The 20,649-nt window shown below is 36.7% G+C and overlaps 1 protein-coding gene across 2 annotated transcripts in view; it reads left to right on the top strand.

Moving 5' to 3' along the window:
* Positions 1 to 20,649, top strand: part of KCNMB2 (potassium calcium-activated channel subfamily M regulatory beta subunit 2) — a 232,923-nt gene that overhangs the window by 16,423 nt on the left and 195,851 nt on the right. The window contains exon 1 of one of the 2 annotated variants that reach the window (XM_059163424.1): positions 4,680 to 5,051. The exons of the other annotated variant lie outside the window; for it this stretch is intronic. Within the exon in view, the coding sequence (XP_059019407.1) occupies positions 5,041 to 5,051 (11 nt within the window). The 5' untranslated portion in view covers positions 4,680 to 5,040. Of the gene's footprint in view, positions 1 to 4,679; positions 5,052 to 20,649 lie in introns of those variants that run through there. 2 annotated transcript variants of the gene reach the window in all.

The following is a 20,649-nucleotide window of genomic DNA, read 5'->3' as shown; positions in this document are numbered from 1 at the left end:
ACCAATCTCTAAGATAATTCAGGCTGACAACCCATTTCAGATAAAATATAAATTATGTCCCAATTCTCTTTGCATAATACCTTCCATAAGCTGATACAGATCCGTGGCATTATAAGCTTTATTTCCTTTCCACCTCATTTTCCCCAAATCAGCCTTGATCTCATCAATGTAGTACATGGGCTGTTTTCCTATAAGATCACCTTTCCTCAGTCTAGGGAGAATTTGGATCACAGGTCCTCCCATTTCTATAAGTTTTTGTTGGTGCTGCTGTTGTTTTGTTGTTGTCTGTAACTATTTTTACTCAAGCAAATATAACAATTTTCCTGGCTCTCGCTTCCCTTAAATTGTAGATATTCAAACACTCTATTACCCTGAAATTATTACAATTTGTATTTGGAAGCAATGACCTAATAAGTTACACATTTTATGCCTCAGTAGTCCACTAGATTTGTAAATAAATACCAGTCAATTCTGACAGCACCTTTAACAGTGTTCAGATTTCTTTCTTCTTTCTTAGGTAGTGCAGTTGGATGTTATCCATACTTCAAAGGCATAATAAGAGCTAAGGAGTTTCTTACTGGTAGTTCTTTAATATAAATAAGCAAAACAAAACAAAACTGCCCAATGCCAAAGTGTTATCTTGGCTGGATTTTTATCACAGTTTGTGAAAAAGCTTTCATATTTAATTCATAAATATGAAAATCATTTCATGATGATAATTAAATCATTTTAATAAAAATTTAAAGTGAAATTCAAACTGAATCTTCACCTGAAACTTGAACTTCTAAATTGCTGTTCATCTAAAGTCAGTTAAGATTTATGACAGAGACAGAAGATATGAGGAAGAAAACAGATTTCTTTTATTAAAAGGGAGAAGAGAGAGAAAGAAAGAAAGAAAGAAAGAAAGAAAAAGATGGAGAGAGAAAAAAACAAAAAACAAAAACAAGAAGTCCAGTTTGGGGCTAGACTTGGTCTAGATGTACTTACAGGATTTGATGGAAAAAATCATACCAGATGAACTAGATATTGTCCAGTGCAGACTTTTAGGAAGACCTGTTGAAAACAAAATAAAAATAACAGAGGTATGGGCAAGTAATATTAATTACTCTAATGCAAGTAATGATGAGACAGTGCCTCAGAAACAGAAAGGGAAAGATTTATTGGCTGAGGATAGGAATGAGGATTCTCTGGTCAGCTTCAGAGATTCTTTTGGGACTGAGAATTGTTCATATTGGTTTACCCCAAAACGAAAACTTGAGACAGAGTAATAGGTGGGAAAAAGGAGTAGATAATTAGAAGAAATCATTGAAAAGGAATATTCAGAGCCAAACTGGTTTATCAGAAACTATTACAATTAGTAATGACTAACATTTTTTTATTTCCTTTTTTTTTAAAGATTTTATTCATTTATTTGACAGACAGAGATCACAAGTAGGCAGAAGGGCAGGCAGAAAGAGAGAGGAAGGGAAGCAGGCTCCCTGCAGAGCAGAGAGCCTGATGCGGCGTTCAATCCCAGGACTCCAGGATCATGACCCGGACCGAAGGCAGAGGCTTTAACCCACTGAATCACCCAGGCGCCCCCATTTTTTGATTTCTTAATCATGAGTCAAGCACTATTCTCTGTCATCTCATCCTGTTGACAAACTTATGAATAATTTTTATTATCTCTCTTTTTCAGCTAAAGAAACAGGCACAAAGAGGTCTGGCAGCTTGTCCAAAGCTACACAATTATTATTATAACCTTGACTCCACCTCAGATGATCCAATCCTGATTCCAGAGTCTATACTCTTAATCAAAAATAACAACTTTCAGGGGTGCCTGGGTGGCTCAGTGGGTTAAGTGTCTGCCTTTGGCTCAGGTCATGATCTCAGGATCCCTGGGATCAAGGCCCACATTGGGCTCTCTGCTTAGTGGGGAGCCTGCTTCCCCCTCTCTCTCTGCCTGGTGCTCTACCTACTTGTGATCTGTCTCTCTGTGTCAAATAAATAAATAAAATCCTTAAAAAAAAATAAAGTAACAACTTCCAGAACATTATGGTCATAGGTAAATTTAAATGAACTTCTAATAAGAATTCAAACCTGAAATGTTTATCAGAGGCAGATCTTGAAACTACAATTGATACCAAAGCACCATGCCTTTTCCTCATCTGTTGTTGCAAAATAGAACTTGAAATCCTGGTAAGATTTGGAGAGTATAAAAAAAATTTATGTTTAAAGAAAAAACAATTTTTTCTTATCAGGCCTCATAGAACCTTATTAGAAAAAAACAATCCCTTCCTTTTCCTCTGATTTAGAAGTGACCCAACTGCAAATCAATTGAATTCAGTTCTTGAGAATAATCAGTTATTGGGCTCCTTTCGAAAGGAAGCACTTGTAGTTTTGCTTCTCCTTAAAAATAAAGAACTCAAAAAAAAAAAAAAAAAAGAACTCAAATTCACACTATTGCCATAAAATAAGTATACTTCAGAGTCAGTAGCCTAGGAAGATATAATGATTAATAAAAAGCCTGGGTTGCCTGCTGGGCGGGAGGCCTGCTTCTCCTTCTCCCATTCCCTCTGCTTGTGTTCCCTCTCTCACTGTGTTTCTCTCTGTCAAATAAATAAAATCTTAAAAAAAAAAAAAGTGAGAAGGAAAATAGATGTCTTAAAAATGACAAAGAGAAGAAAGGCTCAATGTGGGGATTCGTGGAATATGCAGAGCGAGTAAGAGAGAGAAAGATGACTGATAACCAGAATTTTTAAGCCCAGAAAACTGGGAAGACAGTGTTGGTTGAGGGATCACAGAGAAGGAATAGAAGAGGATGAGCTTAAGTTTGGACCATGTTGAGTTTGAAATGGAGGGAAGACATCCATATAAGAAAGTCTCCTCGTGAGATATAAATTGCAACTCAGAAAAGGGATGTAGATTTCAGAGCTATTTTCATAAATGTGATCATTTTAACTTAGGCAATCACTTTAAGGAAAGAACAAATCAAGAATTTACAAGCAACTAGGATAAAACCAAGAAGCAGCTACACTTCAGGGCCACTTTATAGGTACAATTTTAAAGGAACCTTTGGGGACCTGAGAAAGAAACCAAGAGAATTCAGAATCATAGAAGCCAAGGGAAGACAGAATTTCAGAGACAATGATGATCAGGAAGGTCAGGCCCTGCAGAGAGCCTGGGGACGGTGAAGACAGAGGGACTATTTTGGCCATTGTGGTGACCTCAAAGAAAGCTATTTCAGGAATGACCCCAGAGCAGAACAATTGAGAGGGTAAAGTGGAAGGAATGGTAATGCATGGAATCATAGCTTCAGGGACAAGAGAAGGTGTTTTATTAAGATAACAGAAGGCTGAGCACATTTGCAGACTGACGGGAAGGAGCCAGTAAAATGGATTACAGCTGAAGAATAAACAAAGGCTAATTAATGATGCAAGACCCTGGAGCATTCATTATCAACCCTTTCTGAACATTAAACTCACTTAGGACCCTTGCAATAATAACTCTGATCTGCAGAGATTCTGATTAAATTGTTTTGGGGTAGGATGGGCACCTATATTACTTTTTAGTTCTTCCAGGTGATTCTAATATGTATCCATATAGAAGATCCACCAACTCAGAAGAACAGGACATTGGATTAAGGCCACAATAAAGGTTGCTTTGGGATGTCAAAGGGAAGTTCTTCTTCCTCCAAAATGCATTATGGTTGTATTGGAGTAGAGGAGAAAGGAAAGGATGAATTAAGAATAGAAACATTTTGAAAGAAGAACACTGAAAGAAATAATGGATGGTTTCAGTCTGATGAAGTAGAATGCAAGACACTTGGAGGAAGAAGAAGGAGTGATGTTGCCATGAAAGAAACTTCAAATCCCAAACAACCATAGAATTCTACCAGGGAAAAATGAAGTAACTATCTACTTACTGCCTCATTCTACCTATCTTTTTGGGTTGGTGACCTCCTGACAAACAAACAAACAAACAAATAAACAAACAAAAAAAAAGGCATTACCGTCTTTCCCATCCCTCTTAGGAAAAGGAGAAGAAAAAAGAAAATTCATGGACAGGAAAGGTCTGGGGGCGCCTGGGTGGCTCAGTGGGTTAAGCCTCCACCTTCCACTCAGGTCATGGTCTCAGGGTCCTGGGATCCAGCCCCACATCGGGCTCTCTGCTCAGCAGGGAGTCTGCTTCCCTTCCTCTCTCTGCCTACTTGTGATTTCTTACTCTGTCGAATAAATAAAATCTTTTTAAGATAACAAAGATAACTGTAATAATTCAGTTGCCACATTCAGTACCTTGTTTGAAATACAATCAAAGAGGAGGAAGAAAACTCGGAAGCCTAGAGACGTCTCAAAATAGAGCCTGCAAAACTGTAAAAAGATATATTTCATGTAATTAAAAAGGGGCAATGTGTGCTAACAAGGCCAGCGGGTGTCCTGCACTGCATGACCTCAGTGTGTGGACAGTGGCCAGAACACTTAAGCCCTAGGGTTGTTCATCTATAAAATGAGAAGACCGAATTCAGTCACCTCTCAAGTCCCTCCCATTTCTAACTATATTTTCATTGTCACCATCATCCTCCAGGAAAAAAAAAAAAAAAACAAAACTCTGAAATAGTTTAAAACAAGATACATAGAATTTCTCATGGATCATAGTTCTGGTTTTATATATATATATATATATATATATAATTTTTTAAAAATTAATCTAGTTAAAGGTAAGTCTCAACTTCCGTTCTTTTCTGTGTCAAGCAGAAAAGCACTGGAGCAAATATGGCTCCCTCTCAGCTCTGTGAATCAGTAGACTTTTCACTACCTTTGTTCAGCTCTGCCAGGCACTAGGCTAGTTGCTATTTACCCTGCACGGCTGAATGCTCTCTTCCCACATGCTGCACAGCCAGGGAGGGGCCTGACCAATGAACACAAACATCCCAGAGCACCTTTCTCTTTTCCTCCTTTTCTTTTAACCTATCTAAGTGTGCAGTGTGCTCTTGGGTCATCGCAGGAGCCCTGTGGGCATGTTGGAAAAAACTGAGGGAGCAGAGTGCTGTGACTGGCTGACATGCACTATAGGTAAGCTAGAATCTCCCAGAGAACTGTGTTTGTTTTGCATTCATCCTCCTGAGTTAGGAGAGGAATTGGTGATGGTTACTATGCAGAAAGAAGCTACAATTAAAGAGAAGAGTATTAGTTTGGATGTGTCAGAGAATGGCTAGGGGATGGAAAACTAGAAAATACGATGCTTTCTGGCTTTGGAACAATCTGTAGGACCAAAAATTCTGGAGTTTAGGAAGCTGATTTTTTTTTTCTTTAAGATAGATTTATTTATATATTTATTTGTTTCACAGAGAGAAAGAGAGAGATCACAAATAGGCAGGCAGAGAGGGGGAAGCAGGCTTCCTGCTGAGCAGACAGCCCGATGCAGGGCTCAATCCCAGGACCCTGAGACCATGAACTAAGCCTAAGGCAGAGGCTTAACCCGCTGAGCCACCCACGTGACCCAGGAGCTGATATTCTTTATTCTAGTGTATATTTTCTCATATTTTAAAAAACGGTGTGGGGTTCATTCACAAGTTGCCGGTTTCAACTCTAATATAATGGAGCTCAATTACTTTTACTACCAGAATTTTCTATTAGATCAATTTTCTGCAAGAAGCTCTGTCTAGACATGCAAACTGAATTGGAGAATGGACACAAACATTCAGGAAACTCTAGAAAAAGTATCCCACTTGACTGCTTAAGGCAACACGTCTTTGATCTTTACCAGTATTAATTATCCAAGTCTGTGTTGATATCTCTAATTCTGCATACATACAAATGGTCTCACACAAACATATTTGACAATAGTATTACTTTACAGGAGATTTTCTTCCTCTACAAACTAGATAACAGTAATTTTAGTGATGAGAAAATATATATAAATTCAAACTGACAGCAGTTCACAGATCCCTAATATTCCAATGTGCTCTGGTATTTGTCACCAGCTTTACAAAATTATTATTAATAGCCTGACTACAAAGTTATTTAGGAAACATCTCATTTCAAATTAGGCATAATCTTCTTCCTTCAGATTATACAGATGCATTGTTAAAGCCACTTTCCTTTCCTGTATTTGGTTTATTTTCCCTGTTTAGGGAAAAAAAAAAAATGAAAAGACGAGGGAGGGGCTTCTAGGTGGCTCAGTTGGTTGAGTGCATGACTCTTGTTCTCTGCTCAAGTAATGATCTCAGGATCATGGGATCCAGCCTTGTCAGACTCTGCACTCAGCAGAGTCAGCTTGTCTCCCCTTCCTCTGCTCCTCTCTCCACTCATGTTTGTTTTCTTTCTCTCTCCCTCTCACTCTCAAATAAATAATGCCTCAAAAGTTTAAAAAAATAAATAAATAAAGGAGAAAATGTATATAATGAGAACTAAACTCAGAAGGAAGCAAGATAGGGCAAGTAATTAGGAAATTTAGGAAGTTCATTGGACTATTTTAGATTACCAAACAGAATGCTTCAAGTCTTTCCAAAGTACTTTGTCTGATTTGGTTCAAATGTATTCCTCTGAGTGGCTGATTTATTAGCAACAACAGAGGGTGTTCAAGATAAGGGTGGGAACACGGGTAACTGACAACCAATCAGGAGGCCTTTGTCTGAGAACCTGAAGTGAACAGAAAATGCTGAGGTCTTTCTGGAGGACACGTCTCACAAAAACAAATAATTCAAAATTAATGAAGATAAAGCCCCAGTGAGGTGATAGCTCTTCCCAACTTTACTCTTAGGAGCCTTCCTCAAGACTTGAGATTGCTATTGTGGTCAAATGGGCTATGATGACCCACACAAACGGACCTCAACCACCCATCAACCAGTAGTCAATCAACCAATCATATCTAAATATTTCAGACCCATAGCCCAAGTTTCCCTTCCCTAAATGTGTTGAGAGATTTGGTTTTTCTAACATGCTTTGAAGAAAGTGACTTTATTGGCACAAAATAATAAAGATTGTAAGCATCTGCTAACATTTTTCTTTCTTTCTTTTCTAAATTTCCTGACTGAGGAGCCCTGGTTTTAATGGCTGTCAAAGTCTCTCAGAGTCTGTGGTTTACCCCTATTGGAGTGTAAATGGACAGAACTGCAAAAACCTTTAATTGCTTGAAAGATACTACCACCTATGGCATCCATCATAAAGGCCCAACAGCAATCGTCCACAATTCACCAAGGACAGGGCTCTCCTGCCATAGCTCTCCATCTTGACGCCACCCACGCAAGTGATGCCATCAGTAGGCTTTTTGAGCAATGTATGTCAGGCATGTGCTAAGTGATTTCGGTCTTGTCTTTTAACAGAATCTTGGAAATAACCCTAAGAAGTAAGTGTTATTTTTGTCCCCAGAGGAGGACAATGAGACTCAACTAAGATAGAAGAGCTAATACATAAAAGAACCAAGGTGCAAACCCAACCCGACCTTATCTCTAATCTGTGCTTTTACCAGTTCACCATCCTACTGCCTTAGAGACAACAGTGCACTATTCTCTGGATATCTCTGGGTACTCAACACCCAGTATAGAATATTAGCTCTCTGAGGTTAAAAGTCATGCGATATATTGCCAAATATAATGCTAGGCACACAGTAGGCACTTGAAAAATATCTACTGATTAATTCACAAATAAAAACTCTTTGTTCTAATGCTTTATCCTCTCACTGTGCTATGAAATGGAGTATATTTCCATAAAATTTTAGTCATAAGGATAATGTTATTTGAACAGAACAAGATGGCATTATGAATAATAGATTTCAATCTATTAAGCATAGAGCTACAATCAGTTTAACAAGATAATGTAAGGATTATTATAAAATCTGGAGAGATTACTGTAAGTGGTACATGATCCCTTTCACTATCAATCAACTCAAAACAATGCTGAGAAGGAGGTTTTCTTGTTTGTTTTTATGTGAAAGCAGTATGGACTTACACAACTAGACTGGTTAGAATGGCCTAGTTCTATTAGTTCAGAAAGTAGAGAGTTTCGTGGCTCTCTGCAAAGGCTGATCCCTTCCTGTCTAAACCTCCTCAGGGTTAAAAGTAGGGGAGGATCAGATTAGATGACAGATAAAGTCTTCTGGCTCTAAAATCCTGTCATTCTGTAATATTGTTACATCAGATTCCAGTGTTAGAGTAGCTGGAAATGCTTATTTTGTGATTTTTTTTTCACTTTTTGTAAGATGCTCTGTCAGGAAACTCAAAGACACTTCATGGTAAAACTCAGTAGAGAAAGGAATACAGCAGCCTTTTAGCCACAAGTTGGGATGCAGCAATTATGGTCTGTGTGTAAGGGTAGATGAAATTCAGTGATCCGCTCTGGTATAGACAAGGGCAAATCTAAAATGGTATCACCAAGACTTTCTGCACTTAGGATTACTGATGACTCCTACATAAATTCAGAGTTTCTAGTAAGATCATATATAGGACAATTTAATCTATACAGACCAGCTGGCGTCAGAGATCTACCTTCCTGTTAGTGAGTTGTGCTGTCTTAGTTGCCTTTCCAGATCTGGGTTTTTCCATCTGTATGAAGAGAGCACTGGATTGGATGAGTTGCCTAGCTCTAACACAAGCGATCCTCTTGTAGTAGGAAAACATACGTTTGGCTGTGGCAGTCACTTGCTGCCTTCTTTGGAAAGTAGTTTCTGATAAGCGGAAGCTGAGAGGATGACAGTGAGACCACCAGCTTTGGCAGAGACAGCCCAGGAGTAAGTTGCTCTGTGTTATTAAGGAAAGAGATTGAGAAGCCTCTGAGAGAGGACTCTGGGAAAGGATGCAGATGGCAGTCAAGTTATGTGCTGGGGCTAAAAGAAGGGAATGAGGAGATAGGAAACCCTCAGAGCTGTCAGCATATGGGACGAGACCTGAAGGGAAATGCCGGGAGACCTGAAGGGAAATGCCGGGAGACCTGAAGGGAAATGCCGGGCTTCTTTAAACCCTCCTTTGCCTCTATCTCTCAACTGTCAAGAAAGAGTATACTCTTCCATAATGACTTGGTGCCGGTAAATTCTTTATTCTGATGGGAAAATGATCAACTCCAGCCTCAGAAGCTGTGTGGAGGAATGGCTGATCTATGGGTTAAAGATGCACTACAAGGAAATATGTTGCAAGAGGGAGAACTCTGCATCTGCAATATTGATGGAAGGAAGGATTCTTTGTACTGAGCTGTGGCCAAACCGCATCTCAGTTCCGTTCTGGATAGGACATTTCAGCAAGGGTCCCAAATGCAGACAGCTTCAGTGGCCACGCTGAGTGAAGCCAGGACTAAAGCAAAAGGTGCTCATAGAAACGTGGAACTGGAGAATGCATATCCTAAAGAACGGTATTCCATTTTCTCTTGCTTTCCCCTTTTAGTTAAAAACAAAATAAATAAAAAAGACATCATGCCCAGCAAAACACATCTGTGGGCCAGAAGCAGACAGCTTGCAATCTCTGAAAGAGTCATTAACAAATCAGAGGACATTCAGAGGAGAGCGGCCAGGATATAAAATAACTCTGAATCGTGTGGTATGTGAAACAACTGAGTGAACTGGAATTCCTTAAGTTGAAAAACAGTAGGCCCTGGGGAACCTGGTGATTGTCTTCAAAGTATCTGAAGGTTGTTTTACAAAGAAGGTATTAGAAATGTTTTATCTTTCCTTAAGTGTTGGAACCAGGAAAATAGGGACAGCCAGTAAGGATTAAATAAGTTAATATTTATATATAAAGCAGAACAGAACAGTGTCTGCACAAAGTAAGAAATGCAGAAGTGTTTGCCAAGCTAAGTAAGACGGACTTGATATAGTGGCATCTTAAATAAGCTTGAGCTTAAATGAGCTCGGTGGTGGGTGATTGGACAATGGGTACCTCATGGGGATAACTCAGCAGCAGTGTTCTGACAGAAAGTCCACCGAGACTTATAGATTATAGATTACCAGGTGTCCAGGTCTGGATGGTTCTCTAAGGCAACTTGTAAACTTGGATTTAGTTGCATGTGCATTTAAAAAACAACAACAACAACAACAACAACAAAAAATAAAACAAGAAGTGAAACATACGTCTCCTCTACCAAATGGTCATGCCTCGCATCATCTCATTTACACAAAATTCATCCAGCCTTGAAGTAAGAATCAACTAAAGTACAGGGAAGGTAATCACAATCCTATCAGTGGAAGTGTGGGGACTTTGGAAAGGAACCACCAGAATGCCCCAGAGTCCTCCAACAAAAAAGCAGCAGAATTTAAGATCTGCAAAACTCTCAAACCCTCCTTTATGACTTTTTGTCAAACCAAACAGATGCGAGCCTTCCATGTTTTATCATTCAAAACAGAACTCCATGTCTCAAAACTCCAAATCACATGGAAATAAAGAGGTATAACAAAAGACTTAGAAGACATTTGCAAAGTACTTTTGAAATACTGAAATTCTGATTACAATAGGCACCATGTGTTACAGAAGTATAATGACCAATATAAAGACAACAGTGACCAGAACTTCCTCTTACTGAGTTAACAAACTCAGTACTAAGGTAGATGTGAGTGCCGAGTGCCGGGAACACTGTGTATAATCCAGGTGGAAAAAAGGGATTCATTTAATAATTGTTTCATTGTTGCTTTGTGTAACATAGAGCAGTTGAAGAAAATAAAGATTTATCAAGAATCCAGTTTTGGTCAGGCATAGTGCTAAGATGCTTCATCTGTGTTATATCTAATTCTCAGGTTAACCTTAAGAAAAAGGTAATTCAGTCCCATTTTATACAAAAGAAAATTAGAGTTCAATCTAATAAACTCTTTCGACTCTTATATACACTTTTGAGGGATTATAAATCAATAAAAACTTTTTGAAGAGTAATTCAGCAGAATCTATCAAAAATTTCAAGGAGCAAAATTACTACCTCAGCAATTCCATTTGTAGCCATTTATTCCCCAGAAATACTTTCACAAGTGCACAAGGATATTATGTGCAATTGTCTTCACTGTAGCATTATTAGTAATGTTGAAAATCTGGGGACAACCTAAAGGTTCTTCAGTAAAATAATTTATAATGCCACTATATTCTAGAACACTTTAAATGCAATAAAAAGAATGAAGTAGACGAAGTTAAACTCATTCAGAAAGATATCTTAGAAATATTTTTAAGTGTAAATATCAAGATATGAAATATATGCAGCAAAGTCAACTTTCTATTAATAAAATATACATACATCTGTATGTACACAGTGGAAAGTCTGGAATAATACATATTGAGTGATTGATAGTAGTTATATCTAGAGAATGAGAATGAGGAGCTAGAGTAGAAAGAACCACTTTCTACTTTCTGCTCTTCTGTATTATTTAAACTATTTTAAACAAATATGTGCTGTTCCATTTTTAAGAAGATGAAAAGTCATAATGAGCCTAAAGTCACACATGCAGCAGCTGGCAGTCAGAATTCAGCACAATGCTTCCTCCAGAATCTACTTCTAAGTTTGCAGTTTGAGAATTCTCCTTTCCTAAAATGAGTTTACTCTGTCTAGGGGGTGGGAAATGGCACAAAATAGAACTACCTGAGAGAAAAAAAAAATGAAAACTTTCTAGGGAAAATCAATTTGAGCGTGGATGGAAGCCATTGCAGCAACTATAAATGCACTTCCCTGGCAAAGAATGCACACTTCTGGACATGGAGGTCAGTACTCGACAGCATTGTGTCACGTCAGCTGGTTTCTCTGAGAAGCTCTTTACAGAAGTTCCAACTGTTCTATGAAGGTACCCCAGCAGACATGGTCAGATACACCTAGCTCTCCACCTAGCTCTCCCTGCTTATACCACTTCTACACATTCTATTCAAGCCATTTATATCTCCAAATGTAAATCTTCATCATCTCCTCTGACTTTTCTCGGACAGCATCAAGCTGAAAATCAGGATTCTAGTAAATCACATCCTCATAGCATACATTCCATGGCAGGCAAAAGGACTGGATTTTAAGAAACACCACAATATTTAACAACACTGATGGTTGTAAATATTAATGAGGTGTAGATCCATGAAACAACAGAGCCAGGACAGAGTAGAACATGAATTCAAACACTTGAAAATATTTCTGAAGTTCCAAAGATACTGAAAGTGGACAAATAAAACAAAATGATAACGAATAATCTCTCCAGAGTAGGGTAGGCTCTTAATAACAGGGAAGTATCATGAGAATGATTATATTATAAAAATCATTCCATCATGAGAACCACTGTTCAGTTCAAATATAAACTGAAGTCACATCTGGAGAGTTCAATGGTTGCAGCATTCGGGTAGGTTGCAGCAACATCACACAAAAATGCACATGCATGCTGTACACATGTACACACATACATACCTACCTGGCAATTTCGGCTTAGAGAAAACTCTGAGACTGACATATAGGTCACCTAAAAAATAAGTGTATCCAAACCCAAAAGAAAACGAACAGGTCAGCCCATCTGGCTAATATATCTTTTCTCCTTCCAGAAAACCACTGTATCTCTGTTTTCTATTTTGTTGTTGTTGTTTTTAAGTAATCTCTCGCCCAACATGGGGCTCAAACACGACCCTGAGATCAATAGTCACATGTCCTACCAACTGAGCTAGCCAAGCACACCTCTATTTTCTATTTTTAACCCAATGTCAGAGAGGAGCAGAGTATTGAATAATTTTTAAAAAAGAGACAGAGAAAGAGACAAACATCAAAATCCATGCCCTTGACTTACATTTAGATAAGAGTGTAAACATCAAGAAAATTTCATATGAATATTCCTCAGGTGGGGTATCTCAGCAAAAATTATTTTACTAAAGATCATTTACCATGCCAACTGCAAATGTTATCAAGCAGACTTGTGCTTTAAAATGTGCACCTATATTCTACAGATTAACCACCTGATGGCTCTACAGGAAAAATTACACCAAAACACACTGGTGTTAGAATAATTGAGAAGGATTCAGTTGAAGATAAATTTCCTACCTCTTGTAGCTCTAGGTACTGATGATGCATAATAACAAGTAATCACATGAATTAATAAGGTGCCTTCAAACCTTTCAGCACTTAATGGAAGTAGTTAAGTAATTTTCCAACCAGGACATCATAACGTTATCAAAAGTGTTCTTGGCATATCACCAATCTGGGTTTTCTCATCCCATCTTTACCCTTGCCAATATTTGACCAGAGGTAGAAAGGTCAATGTAAATAATCAGAGCTTATGAGTGTGCATATATGTGAATATATATGTCTATGTAGCTCACCATTTACCCATTAGTCAATATTGCCTGTTTGAAATTTACCTAAGACCTAGAAAATAAGCAGGAAAAGTCTTGTACAGCCAAAAGAAAGCTCTAAAAGTGAGGATAAAGTAGACCACATATGTAATACATATAGTGACTTATAGAAGATATTCAATAAATGGTCACCATATTACCACATTATCGTCATTGTCTCCACTGGCTACAGAGTACCTGGGATCAGTTATCCTAAAAAAATGTACTCAAATTCGAAGCAGCGAAGAAGCAATAAACTGAAATTGAAGACACATTTTGCTTCTGCCAAAGCTACTTAAAATAGTAAAGAGTTACAGTTAGCATTCTGACAATAAGGGATAAAATAGAGAAAATTATAAATGTCAGACATAAATCAACAGGAAAAAGTGTGAGGCCATTTACACCAGGAAATATAGTTTAAAGGATCTGAAGCCAGGAATATCATCATCTAATCTTTGCAAAGCACACACTTTTAAGTTCTTAATGATGACACTGTGATAAGAATAGTAGCCACAGAGTCAGATCTGAGTTCAAGTCCCAGCTCTACCTCCCTGTGGTTTTGTGATCTTGGTTAAGTTAGTTAACCATTCTGATCCTCCATTTACTCCTCTATTAAGTAAAGATTGTATCTATTCCATGATAGGTCTAAATGAGATGTTAAGTATAAACGGCTAACAAAGGGATCATCACATGAATCCGCTTATTAAATGGTAGCTATAAGGGTGCCTGGATGTCTCAGTCAGAAGAAAATGCAGTGCTTCATCTCGGGGTCAAGAGTTTGACCCCCATGGTGGGTGTAAAGATTACTTAAGTAAATATTTTTTAAAATGGTACCTATATTATTATTATACTTTGCTTTGAAAAAAACATGGAAATGTATAATTAACTTTTAAAGATCCCTTTCAAATACTTTAATGCTATAAATCAATTTTGACATGGAAGGGGATAATTTTCAGTTATCTAAAAAATAAACATATGGAAAGCCTATTCCTACATGATGCTGCCATGAATACAAAAAGTTGTTTTATAATCAAACATAGGTGAAGGAGAAGATATGTAACCAAAAGGCAGAAAGAAAGAACAATGTCTTTTTTTTCCCCTTTATCTGGGTCAAAATAAGTTCACAAATGTCTTAGACTTAAAAGGCTGTTGAAAAATTTTGGAACTATAAGTGTAACTATCCTATCTTGAAAGTATATTTCCAGTGTTTCATCCACGACATTTCTGTTTGTCCATTAGAAATCATTGCTAAAAATGTGAATTCCTCCAAATACACTCATAAGCCAGTGGTATCTTGAGCATCTACAACGGCAGAGGAAAGTATTCCTCTTTGGAAGAGTACAAAACCTTCTGATGCCATTCACGCTATGATCTTGGGCACATTAAGTTTAATAGTCATAGTATTCCGCAGCTTTTAAGTATGGTAAAAAGAAAGAGAGAGAAGTATGGAATAACCAGTGCCTCTTTAGCACTTGAAAGACACTCAAGAAATCCCTGTTCAACAAGTAAATACATCTATCCTAACTAGAATGTACAGAGAAATCTTTAAGATGATAGATACATAAATTAGGACTTGGTTCAAAAGAACTGAGTCTATTTTTCAGAACTCTGGATATAAATGACAAAACACAGCTCAAATACAACCAAACAAATATAAAATGTATTGGATCATATAAGTAAAAATGTCAGAAGTTGACTACTTTTAGCATTGCTAGATCTGCTGCTCAAAAATGTCCTCTGTTCTTTTCTTGGTTTCTTGTCTTTTGGATTGGCTGCATTTTCCAGAAATTTCTCTCCATGTGCTAAGTAAGAGTAGATAGTCACCAGCAACTTCTGACTTACATCGACTTTGCACTCAGAAAGACAGAAAGGCTCTCCAACACTGAAGTAATTACTAAGAAAGGGACTCCATATGAATCTGCTTGGATTTGACTGGCCCTGCACTGATCATGGCATTCTGATTTGCCACCTTGGTTCATGTGACCACATCTGGAGTTGGAGACAGGGGGTGGGATCAGGGGAGGGGGGAAGGCAGTAATCTGTGACTGATTAGCCCTACCAGAAAAATATGGTGAAAGAAAGGGACAATTTCCAAAAGAAGGATGTACTAAAGACAAAATGGTAGATGCCAACTAGAGTTCCCTACAGTAAATTTCTTTAATATCCTCTGTATTCTTTTAACCTCTGTAATATTGATAGTCAGTGGTTTACATGCCCCAGACCTCACCAAGATTTAAGCTTTCTCAGGGTAGAGGATGTGTTTTCCTCACAATGTGGTTCATTACACAACATGAGCACTAATTTAAAGAGATAACTTACACAAAATTTTATATTATAAAGAATTATACAGTTGTATATTTGTATACATTTAAACTATAAATGATCAAGAATTATACAAATGTAAATATTTAGAGCCATGTACTTGTCTTTGACCTTCTCATGGAGTTAAATACATCAGAACTTCTATCTTAAAATTCAGTGATTTTAGGAGACGATGCAAGACTGCTTCTGACAATGGCCTCGGCACCTATGCTTCCTTCAACTTGTATCTTTGTATCGCATGCCATTTTTTCTCATTCACATCATAAGGGGCTGAAGATAAAATATGAAGTTATACAAGTTATATTTCCAGGTAATCGTTACCCATTGTAATACTGTTTCCCTGTTCCTGGCATTGAACAAGATACCTGAAATGTAGCCACATCTGTTTTCCTTTTTGTTAGTTATTATGTCTAGGCTGGTTTGCATTGCTTCTTTCTCCTTTGGATGATGTTTCCCTTAACACTCAAAGTGAAGTGGTTTGTGGCCACTCAATATATTTTCAGCTCTTTACAAGTCATCACTATCTTGAAAGTTGGATCTCTCACCAATTTTTCTAAAATTACATATCTAAGCTTTTCTCTCAAGGTTTTCTGGTTTTCATGTATTTATAATTATGTTAGAAAAAAATTATAAACTTGTAAAGGAAGACCATGTTTTAATAATCATTTTTTCATCTCCAAAAAGCATGGTCCTAAAAGTACATTTGTATTTAGTCTGAAAAAAGAAAAAGTGAGTGGAGAAAATGTAAAAATATTTCAGTAAAGATAAGACTAGAAAGTCAAGTCTCATTAAAATGAACACTGCTTTAATAGAATTTCGCTATAATTAAAATATTCCCAAGCTCTCTCTGGACAGTGACTAGTAGTAATGATGTCTTCTTGCTCTTGCTAAAATAAAAGTTTCTTTTTTTAATAACTCAAAATAACAAAAGCTTTATCCCTTGGTTCCTAATTGTCACTAGCTATTGTGGAAGGGAAAAAGCCTGAATACTTGATTCTTGAACAAAATGTGGAAAGAGGAACAGAAAACACCAACTAATAACAGCAAAATCTCCTCACAAAGAAATGACCATGTATCAGTTTTCTTTTTTTACAAAAAGAGAAGAAAATGAGTAATAGAATCCATGGACTCTACCAAGAAGAAAAGGAGATTTGACCAAAAATGTAGGCTATCTTACATTACAATTTACACAAAAGTTTTTACCTATATCACCTCATAGAATGTAACTATTCAACAAAGTTTTGTAGTAAATATTATATTATCACTTTGCTGATTAGGAAACTGTAATTCAGAGTAGTTTCCCCAAGAGAGGAAACCAGCCATCTTCTCATTTAAACATTTTGTACTGTTTCCATAAAACCACATCTGCCTCTGTTGGTTCAATAAATTAACCATATACTTTATAAATACTGAGGCCCTATATGCTCTTTGAAAAAAATCTCTAATTCATTATAGTTTCATTCTTTCTACTTCTTAGTTGTCCCACATACATATGCCTAGATTATAGTTTTACTTCTCATTTTTTTTCTATAGCTCCCCTTTTAAATAGAACAGTCTAAAATGTAGATGATACCTAATAATTTATATATTGAGAATTAGATTAGATACAAATTATGGTTATGCAATAAAACAACCCATCTTTTCTTATGAGAACTGTTTAGTAGTACTGTATAATAATTTTAAAAAGTATGCTATGCAGTGAAATATTTCAGCATTGCCTACAACTAGGTGATATCAATCTAATACAATTTTATCAACAATTTGCAGCATGGATGAAAAATAAGTGCAGAAAGAAAAATCTGTGTAAATGTACATGAAAAGCCTTATTGAGCTTACATTCTAATTATAAAGACAAGAAGAGAAAGATCCACTTAAAACCCTCAGCTAAATAGATCTCCCCATACAAGTTCACGTAACTAGTGAAAAAATGGCCTCAAAACACAAGTTCCATTATTTCAATTATTTTTATAAGTTTATTCTCAACCTGTACTAAATTCAGTACATTGGACAGCATCTTGACTTTAAAAAAAAAAAAAAATAGAGAGCCATCTACTGGCCAGGAACCTGAGCAATCTTGATATATTAAGTTGGAGTTTTAAGTCCTCAGATTCTAAGATAAAAAGGAAAAAGACATTATCTTGTGATCCTTTCTCTGTGGACAAATTTTTTTCACTATAGTGGGGTCTATGGGTACTCATTCCAGTTCTCTCAAACAGGACAGCCAGTTCCTACAACCCTGAGTAGTTAACAGAGCTCAACAATGCTCTTTCCTTGGGCTCTAATCATGTCTGTATCATCCTGCCATAGTAATTACTTTTTGGATAAAGAGAGCATAAAAAATAGCCAAGCTTTTGAGTTTGCCAGAGTTTCAGATGCTTTGAAGTTCCAATTCTAATATTGCTAATCTATCTTCCCAAACAACCTATAATAATATGTTCAATAAATATTTGGTAATTGAATATTTGTAAGTGAGGTGAACTATGGGAATATGTGAATCTATATTTTCCCTATGGATATAATTTCATAGCCTAAATGAGCCAGTTAAATGAACAAGTGAAATGATTCCACTCAAAATTCTCTTTCCTCTGTACTAAATTATTATTCCTTAAAATTTTTAATTAAAAATAAACCATGTGCACTGACACAACCACACTTCCTTAGTATATATTCCATGAGGCTAATCTTGGAAAATGTCCTATTTGCTTGGAGAAATAATCATTGTGTAACACTCATAATGGTAAAATTTCCAATTCAGGCACCATCCGTTCATAAAAATAAATTCTTTTTTTTTTTTAAAGATTTTTTATTTATTTATTTGACAGAGAGAAATTACAAGTACACTGAGAGGCAGGCAGAGAGAGAGAGAAGGAAGCAGGCTCCCTGCCGAGCAGAGAGCCCGGTGCGGTACTCGATCCCAGGACCCTGAGATCATGACCTGAGCTGAAGGCAGCGGCTTAACCCACTGAGCCACCCAGGCGCCCATAAAAATAAATTCTTACATATGCATTACAGAGTGAAAAACAGAACAGAGAGGGGTGAGCCTGGAGATAAAAAGTTTCTGGAGTAGATGTATGTAAACATTTTGAAGAAAGCTTCTCTAATAACAACTTGGGATCTCTTGCTGTTGGCATTCCTCCAGGATTCCTTGTTTGGAAAATATGTATAAATTAAGCACTTTTGTACTTATATTGTCTCAACAGATTCTCATAGTAATCTTATAAGATAGTTAAGGCAGGAATTTGTTACCCCATTTTAAGGATGACGATCCTTAAATTGACGATCAGAGATATCAATTAACTTTTCAAAGTCACATGACTAACATATGTTAGAATTCAGTCTCAAACCCAATTCTTTTGATTCAAGCTCTATTCTACACCACTACTCCTCATGTACCTATGGACACACATATTGGAAACACCACTTCCATGAAGGTGGATAATTCACTTGCCTCTCTTTTCACTTGTGTTCATGCATTCTTCAATGCACCTATATTTTCCTTTGAAGTAAAGAACAAAATAGGCAGGTAGACACCTAGGCATAATGTGCTTTTTGGAGGGGTATTTAGCCATGTGCTTAAACTTGTTTTAGCCAATAATTTCTGAAATTTAAAACAGCTGTATGTGTGAAGAATAGGAATAACAATTGATAGTAAAATATTATTTTACTTTCAATTGCTGCTTTCAAATGCTATAACAATATGTATGTATAGTCTTGAGATATCATTTCATTATCTTAATCTTACTTCCCTCAAATTTTATTTCATATAGTTAAACTCCAGCCTTAACCCCTCCCTTCTATGGCTCCCTACTATCCCCACAATAAAGGACAGATTCCTTAGGATGATGTTACAAGCCATCCATTATCTACTTTTCCTTTCCTCTCCAAACTCTTTCCCCAACACGCTATCTTCTCTTTCTAGCTAAACTGAACAACTGTGCAGTTACCCAGTAGAGCCCGTATCATTTTACATTACTATGTCTTTGCCCATAATCTCCCTTCTTTCTTAAAGGTCTACATATGGTTTTCTATCTGAAAACTCCATTCTTTCTTCAACTTAGTTCAATTATTAGTCCATAAAACTCCTTGAGCAGCCCTCCTACTCCCTTACAAAGCAGAGTTGATGACCCTTTTTTTGGTGCATATCTCAGTTATAGTAAATTATCAGGTTCTACTTTGGTGCCTACTGCAAGATTTTGTAGTCAGTTGTTTGTGTGTCTCCTTCCATGTTTTAACTCACTGCCTCTATTCCTAGCACAGTACCTACCAAGATTCTGCAGGTGCTCAACAAACATTTACTGAATGGTCAGTGAATGCATAAGTATCCTGTTTAACAGAGTAGCTAAGGAAACAGAAATTCGCTGACTTTTTTTTCAAGGGCAGAATCATCCAAACATTAAATGGCATCTTGTCTGATCTTTCTTATGTCCTAGTCTAACTAATATTTATGTAAAAGTACCAAGGATCTGAAACATATGACTTTAGCATATAATAATACAATTGCTTAGAACCTTATATCTAGTGAGAACAGAAAGGGAGAATTTATTTATCTTAAGCAAAATTCTAGTGCTATCACTACTGCCGTTGAGGAAAAATTGTAATCTTGTGCACTTCTGTTGTTGGTTTGCTTTTATTCTCCCCCTTCAATTCTGAATACTTAAAAACAAAATAGCAAAATGAAACAAAAGGAAATTCTATGATTTTTGAGGCAAATGTGGATCCCACGGATAATATATTCACTGCAGACTCCATCCTCTGAATGCCACTTGCATAATAGGAAAAGCAATCACCAAATCTGAAGAACCTTGTGGAGACATAATATGAAAAGTTATAATCTTGAAGAATAAAAATCTAAACAAAGCCTTGAATTAACTAAAAGAAATGGCTCTGGAACTAAGTTTACTAATTTTATAGTTGGATGTCTATTTTAAATATACTTTTTGATCCTTTATTTACAAATCCCTATACCAATTATTTATGGAACATTGTCCAGAAACTGGTATGGACTCTGTGGATTATAATATATCACAAATATGATTTTTTAATATTGATGTACAAATATATTTGAGGAAATAAATACTTCAAATAATTCCACA

Source organism: Mustela lutreola, chromosome 2 (assembly GCF_030435805.1).
Source record: "Mustela lutreola isolate mMusLut2 chromosome 2, mMusLut2.pri, whole genome shotgun sequence".
NCBI lineage: Eukaryota > Metazoa > Chordata > Mammalia > Carnivora > Mustelidae > Mustela > Mustela lutreola.
This window is presented reverse-complemented; position numbering and strand designations above follow the sequence as displayed.